Source organism: Monodelphis domestica, chromosome 1 (assembly GCF_027887165.1).
Source record: "Monodelphis domestica isolate mMonDom1 chromosome 1, mMonDom1.pri, whole genome shotgun sequence".
Taxonomy (NCBI): domain Eukaryota; kingdom Metazoa; phylum Chordata; class Mammalia; order Didelphimorphia; family Didelphidae; genus Monodelphis; species Monodelphis domestica.
The window spans coordinates 301423663-301434903 of NC_077227.1; the positions used below are offsets into that span (position 1 = coordinate 301423663).

The 11241-nt window shown below is 40.4% G+C and overlaps 1 protein-coding gene across 1 annotated transcript; it reads right to left on the reverse strand.

Moving 5' to 3' along the window:
• Positions 1-2840: 2840 nt before the first annotated feature.
• HNRNPA0 (heterogeneous nuclear ribonucleoprotein A0) lies at positions 2841-6176 on the reverse strand. The gene has a single exon (XM_016424084.2). It carries the CDS (start codon positions 5442-5444, stop codon positions 4530-4532), a length of 915 nt encoding a protein of 304 aa, XP_016279570.1. The 5' UTR covers positions 5445-6176; the 3' UTR covers positions 2841-4529.
• Positions 6177-11241: the final 5065 nt, after the last annotated feature.

The window sequence follows — 11241 nt, forward strand, 5'->3', positions numbered from 1 at the left end:
TAGGTGGCTCAGTGGACAGAGCATTGGATCTGGAGTCATAGGACCTGGGTTCAAATCTACTCAAGACACTGTCTACTTGTGACCTTGGACCAGTCACTTAACCGATTTGCTTAGCCTTGCTTTTCTTAAGAGTTGTAACTAAAGTAGAAAGGGTTTAAAAAAAGATTCTAGTAATTGCCACTTATTATTAGGGACCTTGGAATTTTACCTTTGGGTTTACAAATCTATAAAACAGGGATTTTCTCTACTCAAAAGACTCATATGTGCTTTGTATGCTTTAAGCAGAATGCCTTGGATTATGAGATACTATTATGTAATGAGAAAACTTCTGCACTGATTTGATTATCTAGCGTTATAAGCCTCACTGGGTAAGAATCTATTTGTTCTGTCACTGTTAGTAGCATCTATGAGAAAATAAAACTCAAGATTTCCTCAGGGAAACTAAGGACGCTATGGAGCTTTGTTCTTTCTGAGTAGAGTTGAAACACACTACCCTAAGTAACCAAACAGGTAAGTAGTTTCACTTAAATCACTTTTGAAAACCTTAAACCATTTCCTCATGAACTCATACCTACTGACCAAGAAAAAAAATCTTTTATCTGCTCAAAATGAGTGACACTAATATCCTGAAATACGGTTCCATTGTTGGTTATTAAGCATACAGGTGATATTCCTCTTAAGCATACAGGACTAGGAATCTAATCACCGCTCTATTACCTGTGTAGTCTTGGGTAGCATAACCTAAAGGTTTCCTAATCCATACAACAAAGGGGCTGTAATAGTCGAATTCAAGGCCTCCTTCAGCTCTAACATTCTAGAATTCTAGGTATAGAAGTTACATTTATTTCAAGGGCTGAGAATGAACTTGCTTTGTGCCAATTTCTGATTAAAAATAATTAAACTTCAACATGCATCTTTACACGTAATTCAAGGCAGACTAGGAAACATCTGTAATAAGCAGTCCGCAATGTTGCTAAAGCAGTCTCTCTACTGAGACAAAGTTCTTAGGAGTTTATTCTTACTGCTAATTTCAGAAAGTCAAATTTATTTACATGGGCAAAAATTGTCCTAATAATTCCTCTGTTGTCTTTTGGGTCCCCACTCCTCCCCCATGCTGACAAAAATTTTTTTAATCACTCAACTAGAAGGAAGACACTCAACATGTGAAGTCTTCTTTGAGATAGAGTTGTCATGTTACCTAGGTACTATTCTACTCAGTCTGCCAAAAATCCAAATCAAACAGATATGGTAAAAAAAAAAATCTCAAAAGCAATTCTCAATGGGAGAAAAAAGGCTAATACTATTAGAAATGGATATACCTACTGGTTTAGTTTACAATATTTTGACCTCATAGGCAATATCCACATACTAATTTCAAATTTATTCTTCTGATCTTAGTTTTTGGCTATTAATAATTCCATCTTGAAAATGGATGCATCCATTCTCTTTCAGTTAACTAAAAGGTGGGGAAGAATCTCAGCATCATTTAAATGTGATAAAATTACCTTTTCAACTGGAGAATTATAAAATAGGCAAAAAGATTTTAGGCTAAATTTTAATTCCATTTTTGTCTTTATGTTGAACCCTACACAAAACTTTTGAATGCTTTATCCCTTTTTAAAGCAATATAGATGTAAAAAAGGTCTCTAATACATTGGAAGGAGGTAAATATGGAATCAGATATCTCACAAAACCCCACATTGAAACTCACTTTTGCAATGTTTTACAAATAAAGGACACAAAAAAGGCTGAAAGTAATCATTGTACTCACTTTCCTTCACTAGAATAATAACAGGCCTAATTTATTAAAGATTTTGTTAAAAACAGGAGTGGAACATTAACATGGAAATTAAATACAGTCAAGAATGGACTCCAAGGGGGAAAATGGGAGGAGTCACAGATTATCTTAAACTGTTGGCTACCACAAAATTGACTTCACACTAAGTAGTTTGTCTAAAGAGCTATTTAACAATCATATATTTGCCAAGTTACTTTTAACTACTACCACATTCAGAAAATACATAGATACCACAGCTAACAAAAAGAAAATTTGACTTGACTTTTAAGGTTCCTTTACTTTCTCCCACTACTCCCCTCCCTCCCCACACCAAAAAAAGGGGGATGGGCATTCAGAACTCTTAAATTAGAAATTGGCCCTTCCCCAAAATATTGACCCAGAGAACCACTAGACTCGAGACAATAATTTTCTCTTATAACTCCACAGCTTGATTGTTCAGGACAGCAACTATTTTGCCCAATTCTTAACTGTAAAAAAGTGAGACCCACCACAATGTACATTTGAAGTACAAGATTTGTCCTAAAAATACAAACTTTTAACTAATTGACAAATGTGAGGTATGCTTTGGATGAAAGTATCCCTTTAAAGTACTAAAGTAAAAGCTTACTTATGCAAAAACAGAGATAAACAATGCTGTTTCTTAATGTGCAAAATATAGCACGTGCAACTAATTTTATTTGATGTGGCACACTATGTATGATGCTTTATAAATTTTTGCAACCAGCTTTGTCAAATACGGTTATTAAGTTTTAATATTCCCCCAAAACTATTTAAAAATTTCTTCCTGACCCGTTTTTTGCCAAAAGTTAAAACTAGAAATCTCACTGTTTTAAGAGCGTTTGCTTATACATTTTTTTTTACTGTTAAGACCTAATAATTACTTCCCTTTTTCAAGACCTTATTAGTTTTAATTTTAGTCATGACAGTAGGCCCTCAAAAGGCCAAATAGTTAATTTATGTACTAATAAACCAGGAATCAAATACTCTAGAATAATCTATAGCCCACCCACCATGTGATCATACATAATCTCACTCAAGCATGTAAAGAATTGAATTCTTTATTTGCAATATCCATAAACGTTGCTATTCTATATATCTATCCAAGAAGGCAAATGTCCCCATTATCATTGTTTTTTTTTTATAAACAACAACTTGAATTCTATTGCGTGAAAGGGCTACAAATATACATTTGTTTATCAAGCAGAATACAGATATTTTGCTTTACAACTTGCACCTAAGTTGCCGGTACACTTAGCTGGCTCACTAGTTTTCATAGCAATTTAGGGCTATTGCCCAAGCTATGCATAGCAATTTACATTTTCAATTCTTACGTAGTGTGGGCTGTAGTGATATGGACAACTATGTTTACTATATTCCTGTGAAGCCTTTTAAGTTATGAGTAAACATGTAACTTCTGAGTCTACACAGGTATTTCTGATGTCAAAACATACAAGTCTAGTGCAATTGACTTAAACCAAACAATTTTTAATTAAATTGTATTGCAGAGGTACTGCCATTCTGCCAGTAGATGGTGCTACAAAGAACTAATGGGGGGAGGGGGTTTAATGAGGACAATAGTTCAGGTAAATGGAAAGGGAAAAAGTTTAACCTGCTCAGAAAATACAAAAATGCATTTAGGTTATTATTTCTGATAATAACCCTTACTTGTAACGAGTCATTACAGTCAAACCAAACCAATAAGAGGACTGAAACTAAGCCATCTGAAATTTTTAACAGTTTATATGAATGAAAACACATGCTTAACACAAACTATTTCTTTAGAACTACACAGTACATACGTTGACAAAAAATTCATAGAAAGTGACCAGCCATGTCAGAGGGTGGCAAGCAAACAACTTAGTACAAGATGGTGGATGAACAGTAACTTAAGTGAAGTTTTTTTTGTTTGTTTTTTTTTAAAAAAAAAAAACCAAGCCACATCCACCAGTTAGTACTTCAAAAGTTTTGTCTTGAAGGAATAAAATCCAATAAAGCCACTAGCAGGGCAACAGGAAAATAAGAACACCAGGACCTTTTAAAATTTCTCTAAGTACACATCAAGAATTAAGAATTAACACGAAAAAAAAAATTCAAAACTAAAATCCCTTAAACCGTACGGAATGGATCCTAGGAAAAAAATGTTAGACATTTACGGTCAAACACAATGATTTATTAAAAATAAAACGTAAAAATGATTTTTGTACATATGCTTCCAAATTTCAGTCATGGGATCCAAGTAGGTTTCATAGAAAAACGCAGTAGCCAGGTATCAAGTCCTTACAACAAAGTAAACTCCCCCCGCCCGACCCCTCCCAGGTTTTGCTACAGAATCAGCAAGACACCCCCCCCCAAAACAAAACAAAAAATAAAAACAAAACAAAAACCAAAAGAACACAAATCAAAACAAGACATTTTGCTAGTATAAAAACGACCAAGGTCCAAGTAATAATAAAAAAATAGAGTCCATCAATGACTGTAACACAAAAATGTGTATGTGGGGCCAAGTCCATTTTCATAAGAAGGGGAGACAGAGAGAAGGTGGCAGGCGAGTAGATCAAAGCCCCCAAAGAGAGGCTGCAGAAGGAGCTGTCCCCCCCCAAGGGCAAAAGGGAGAATGGTGAGAGGGGGAAAGGGACTTTTGGGAGTTGAACTTCGGGTGGGGCTTTTAAAAAGGAGCTGCCCCTACAGCATTCCCCCACCCCCCGGGAACTTTTTTTTTCTTCTTCTATTTCTAGAAGGAGCTGCCTCCATAGCCGCCCCCACCGCCATAGCCACCTCTGTAAGGTCCACTGTTACTGCGACCACCCCAGCTGCTGCCCCCTCCGCCGCCGCCGCCGCCGCTCTTCATGGGCCCGTACGAGGACTGGTGCTGGCTGTAGCTGCCGAAGCCGCCGAACCCGTTGCCGTAATCGCTGCCGCCATAGGATGCCCCGCCGCCGCCGTAGGCATTGTAGCCGCCGCCGCCGCCACCGCCGCTGTAGCCGCCGTAGCTGTTGTAACCGCCGCCGCCTTTAGAGAGCCCGTTCTGGTCTCGGCCTCCGCCGCGGCCTCGGCCGCCGCGGCCGCCCCGGGAGGGCCTGGAACCGCCTCCGCCCCCTCCGCCAGGGTGGATATCCTCCTTGGGCACGGCCTTTTTCACCTCCACGCGGTGGCCCTGGATAGGATGGAACTTAACGACTGCGGCCTTGTCGGCTGCGTCGTGGCTCTGGAAATAAACGAAGCCGAAACCACGTTTCTTGCCCGACTGCTTGTCGGCGATTATCTCCGCCTTCTCGACCGTGCCGAACTGCGAGAAATGCTCCACCAGGTCGCCCTCGGCCACGTCCCCTTTCAGGCCTCCCACGAACAGCTTCTTCACCTTAGCGTGGGCGCCGGGACGGGCCGAGTCCTCCCGGGACACGGCCCGCTTCAGCTCGACCGTGTTGCCGTCCACAGCATGGGGTGAGGCAGCCATGGCGGCGTCTGCTTCCTCCACGTTGGAGTAGGTCACGAAGCCGAAACAGCGGGAGCGCTTCGTCTGGGGATTCACGACCACCACGCAGTCCGTCAGGGTCCCGAAGGCCTCGAAGTGGCCGCGCAGGCCCGACTCACTCGTCTGCACGTTGAGGCCGCCGATAAACAGCTTACACAACTGCGAGTTCTCCATCTCTGCAGCCTCGGCCTTCCCCTCGCCAACTAAGCGCTCGACTGCTCCGCCGCTACCGCTCGCTTAGCTCAGGCCTCACTCGGCCGCCGGTCCCCCGGTCACTGCTGCCCGGCCCCCGCGGGGGAGGGGTAAGGGAAAGGGGCGCGTGAGGGGAAGGGGAGGGAAGAGGAAGGAAGGGGGGGAGGGAGGGGAGAAGGAGCCGGTCAGGGGGCGAGCCGAGGATAAGGGGGGCAGAAAAAACCCAACCAAGGCCTTCGCCGCTGCCGATAGCTCCCTCAGCCGCCGCCTCCGTTCCCCTTTCTGGGCACCACACAAAGAGGCCGCTGGACGCGCGCGCACCCACCCCGAGGCGTGCGTCACCGTCGACGCTCGCCGGCCCCGCCAGTCGTCAGCCAATCAACGCCTCTCTCAGCTACTCGCCACCTTCGGCGCGCTCCACTGCGCAACACCCGCCCTTGCTCTCGCGCTCTCTTCCGGCCTCTTACCCCCGCCCCTCGTTCTTCAGCCTGTGGCGCGCGCAGATCTCCCAGTTGCAGCGACGCGCCGAGCTAAAGCCAATCACCGCCCGCCGCGCGCCTCCGGGATCCTTAATGTCCCACCTCTTCAGCCGTTCACTCCAGAGCGTCCCGGTCGCGTTGGCCCCATCTCCTTGAAGGACGTGGGATGTCGGCCAATCGTCGGTCTTCTCTTTGCAACATTTCTCCCCTCCCTTTTTTTTCAAAGGCCGCGGAGTGGGCGCGCACCGTGGCGCGCGCGTTCTTACCTCTTCCCCCTCCCCGTGCTGCTTCGTTCCCTTCCTTTGCTGAGGCGGGTTCCGCCTCTTAGCCTAGGAATCCTTGCGGGGTGGGCGCGCTTCCCAGGGGCTGGAGTGCGCGCTCTCGATACCGCTCCCAACGGATTGCGGCGCGTGGCACCTCGGGCGGGCTTTTTTAAAAACTTGACTGTTGGGGGTGGGGGCAGAACGGCTTCTTCGTACCGTTCTCTTCTTTGCCAGGGCGCCCCTGTTGTAACTGACCCTCTCAAAGACTTCAGGCCCATTTCCTTTAGTCACTGAGGAAACACTTTATGTTGGGGGTGGGGGCAGAACGGCTTCTTCTTACCGTTCTCTTCTTTGCCAGGGCGCCCCTGTTGTAACTGACCCTCTCAAAGACTTCAGGCCCATTTCCTTTAGTCACTGAGGAAGCACTTTATTGAGCGCCTACTGTGTACCCTTTACTGTGCTGCCCTCACAGTCAAAGCTTGGGGGTGAAAACTAGGCCCATTTAGAAAAATGTTAAAAAACGGGTACAAAACCTTGTATTAAATAAACAAAGAATAGCAAACAAATTAAATCAGGCCAGTTTCTGCTTGAAATTTTGCCTTCCCAACAACTCCTCTGCGGTATTCTCTCCTTATTTCTAATCTGGACCCTCATTCCAGCTAAGAGTATAATGGCTTAGGAAAGACAACCCTGCACTAGGGATTCCAGAGCCCTGAAATGAATCCTAGCATTTACATCGCTTTGCCTAATGACCTTGAGAAAGTCCCTTTCTTTGAGTTCGTTTTCTCCTGTTTAAATTTGTATCACTTAACTTTCCAGGGTTGTAAGAATCAAATGAGATTATATCCGTAAAGCATTTTTGTAAATAATAAAGTACAATGTTAAAATCCAAGCTTTTGTTGATTAAATAGTACTTATAGTTCAAGACCTGTACTTGGGCCAAGGGGGTAAGTAATAGAGAGGTAAATATAATTCTAATAAAAATTAAAATATGTTAAATGATAGAAGTTTGAAGTACAAGATCATAAGAAAAATGAGCACTTCCAACTGGGAAGATCATGACCTAGAGGGCCAAGAGTACCCACAGGGACCAAAATCCAGCTCTTGGAGGATTATTAAAAAATAACATTATTGTTTGTGCCCCACTCAGAAAGGGAAATCTGCATTTATGCCATTCTTAAGGCTTGACTTCTAAGGCATTGGCTCACAACATTTTATCACACAAAAAAATTATAAACAAGGAATTCAGAAGGATTTAAGACATGGTGATTCAATAAAACAGGGAAGCAAGGACCTAAGACAAGGTGAGTTAACACCTTTTCAAACCATTCACATTATTAAGAAGATACTAAAGAGTAGCAGTTTACTTTAGGAATTTATTCCTAATAAAATTACAGGAAAGAGAAGATTCCTCCAATTGAATCTGAATTTTTCATTCCTTATCAATTTTAACCTAACAAATCACCAAATATGAAAGGCAGTTTACTGAAACAGAATAAAAGAGTTATTTCTCTAGCCATCTAGAGATGCAATCAATGAGTATTTATTAATAATTCACTATGTGCCAGGCACAATGGTAGGCACTTGGAATACAAGTACAAAGAAAGCAACAATCCCAACACTGAAGTGTTTATTGAATATTATATTTTAAACCCTATGGAGGCCATAAAAAAAAGTGTGATATACAGTGATGAAGTTAAAATTGAGAAGTGAGTATGTATAATTTTTTCTCATAAATAATAAAGATACAAATAAATATTTAAAAGCTCCTACATTGTGTCAGAAAGGCTTCATGAATGATGTGGTAGTTGAGCTGGGCTATAAGGGGAGATATTCAAAAAAGAGAAATAGAATGGAAAAAATTGAACTTTGAAAGGATCAATAGATCATAGATTTAGATCCAGGAAGAGGGCCTAGAAATCATTTTGTTTAGTCCTCTTATACTAATAAAAAAACTGAGGCCCAGAAAGCTTAAGTGATTTGCAAAGGTTAAACAGTAAGCAATAGATTCAAGATTCAAACCCAGAAACTAACAGCAAATCCAGAGCTCTTTCCTCTGAATATTAGGAGACCACAGAAATCCTGACTGGATTGTATTTCTTATAAGTATGCATAAGAAATAGTAAAAGAAAAAGTTGATTCAAGTCACAGATGGGTATGAAATTTATTTAGTGGCATAAAACCACTCAAGGATTTTTAAGAAGGGGAATGTTATTTAAAAAACACATTTCCTGTCGACTCTAAACAATCACCCTAGTGCAAATATTAACAAGATGGAAATGGGTGATCAATGACACATGTTAAAACCAGTGGAATTGTGCTTCAGAGATGGGAAGGGGGTGAGGGGAAGGGAAGGAAAGAACATGAGTCTTGTAACCATGGAAAAATATTCTAAATCATCTAATTAAATAAAATTTAAAAAAATTAAAATAAAAAAACATTTCCATAGGAACATTAATATGGTTACAAGTGCAGGATAAATTGAAGTGAAGATGTGCTCATCTTGGGGGAAGATGATAGAAGACTATTAAAATAATTTGGGAAATAAGATGATGAATATTGAAAAATCGAAAGGGATAGATGGAATTATACCTAGAGGAGCCAAGATCCCTTACGAACACCCTAGTAAAACTTTAAAATAAACAAGTTAAAAAAAGAAAACAAACCCAGTAATAAAGAGATCCCAGCCCAGGGTTGCACAGAAAGACCTGGGAAATCATACAGAAATCCTGAAGTAGACAGACCAGGGTAGATAGAAAATGTAAAGCAGCTTTAGGACACATGCAGAAAGGGCTCCCAGCAGAGTCCTGGAGCCCAGTGAGAGAAGAGCCTTAATCAAAGATGCACTGGCAGTGGGGAAAATGTCTCAAGCCTAGCTTAATACAAGAAAGAAACATTTAAGTACTGTGGCAAAAAGGAGCCCCTCATCCAAAGAGAAAAGCAATCTCTAATCCAGAAGCAGGGAAGATGGACCTCAGGCAGAACTATTAATTCAGGAGAAGGTTTTGAATCCTTGGGCCAAAAGGAAAGTTCAGGCAGATCCTAACCCTGGAACATTCTGGAGTCTCTTGAAGGAGGGGTCTTGTCTTGGCCACCATGCTCAGGCACAATCAGGGACCTTCCTTGCCATTCAGGGATTCAGGAATTAAGCTTGTTCCAAACACGGGCCTTTAGCAAATAAAATTGCTAAGAGGAGCAAACCAAGGGAAACAGCAAATTGCATAGAAAAAAAAATAACTTGGACTGAGGCATCCAGGAGTATACCCTGAGGAAGAGACAGAGCTCACAATAACCCCAAGTAAAGAAGATTCAGAGAAAAAAAAATGTCCTGGCTCAAGGATTACAAGATTATCTGGTAGAAATAAAATAAGAGATACTTTGGAGTAAACAGTTGAAAATTTCACCTAAGAACTGAATGCCCTGAAAATTAGAAGGCACAAAACAAAAAATGATGACTTAATGAGACAAGAAATATTGAAAATCAATTTTTAAAAGGAAAAGAAAAAATGTAACATGATATAATAAAATATAAGAAAAATCTGAAAAAGAAAATCGGTCAAGGAAAGACAATTTAAGAATTATTATACTCCTTTAAAGTTATGACTATAAATCAATCAATCAATTAATGAATAAATGAACAAATCAAGTCAGGTACTTAAGATAAATAGAAAGAAAAAAAGATTTTTAAAAGCAAACCTGGTTGCCACATTTCAAAAAATATAAATGAAAATTGCCCACAACTCTTAGAACCTGAGTGTAAAGTGAAAGTAGAAAAAATTTCCACTGATTTTCTGAAACTCAAAATGAAAATTCTAAGGAATGTCATAGACCAATTTCAGAGCTTTCAGGGTTGGGAGGATGTGGGTTCAAATTCGAGCTTAGATATTTCCTAGCTAATACTAAAAAGAAGATAAGAGTTGTGTTTGTTTTTGTTTTTTTAATTATAACCAGCCAAAAAGTTAGTGTTCAAGTGCCAAGAAACCACAGTAAAGATCACAAAAGGCTTACCAGGTACCATTATAAAAGAGAGGAAAGCTTAGAATATGATATTCCAGAAGGCATAATAAGATAAAGACTTAACCACTAAAAATAACCTATTTGGAAAAACTAAGTATAATCCTGCAGGGGAAAAATGGATCTTTAATGAAATAGATTTCCAAGCATTCCTGCTAAAAAGACCAGAACTAAGTAGATATTTTGAAATGGAATTGCAGAAGCCAAGGAAACACAGAAAGGTACATACGTTTGTTTATTTGAAGAAAATGGAGGCAGATAGGTGGCACAATGTATAGAGTGCCAGGTCTGAAGTTGAAATCTGATCATAGACTGTGCAACCCTGCACAAGTCATTTAACCCTAATTGCCTAGTTCTTGCTATTTTTCAATATTAAAATTGATATTAAAACAGAAGATAAGTAAAGAAGAAGGAAGAAAGAAGAAGAAAATAGGTGAGAATGAATGGTTTACTAGCTAATAGAAAAGAAACAAATGTCTTCTCTATACCCTATTATCTTTAAGGGTCTTAGAGAAAAGTAAATATGATAGAGGGCCTATGGAAAGTTTTGTTCTGTTTAAATAATTTCAGATGAAGACAGAAATGGGAAGGACAGGGGACTCTACTGGGGAAGCAAAGAGAAAGAAGAGAGAAATTATCACATCTAACAGAGATACATAAAATGATGAGTATATAATAATATAATCAAAGAGGTAGGAGTCGGGGTGTGTGTGAAATATTGAACCTTACTTTCATCTGAACCAGATAAAGATTGAACACAATTAGATATACAGTGTCACTGACAAAGGTCTCAATATAGAAATACATTGAAAACAAAAGAGATATAGGAGAAGACAATGACAAGGAAGGAGTAAAGAATTTAAGAGGAAGATTAGGAAAAACTTGAATGTTGGAGAGAGGAACATCAAGATTGGACTCAAGATAAAACAAGAATTAAAAACCTGAGATCAGGGATAGGATAATGGGAAGAGAAAAGCTATGACAGAAAGGAAACAGATCATTTCATTTACAAATCAACAGGTC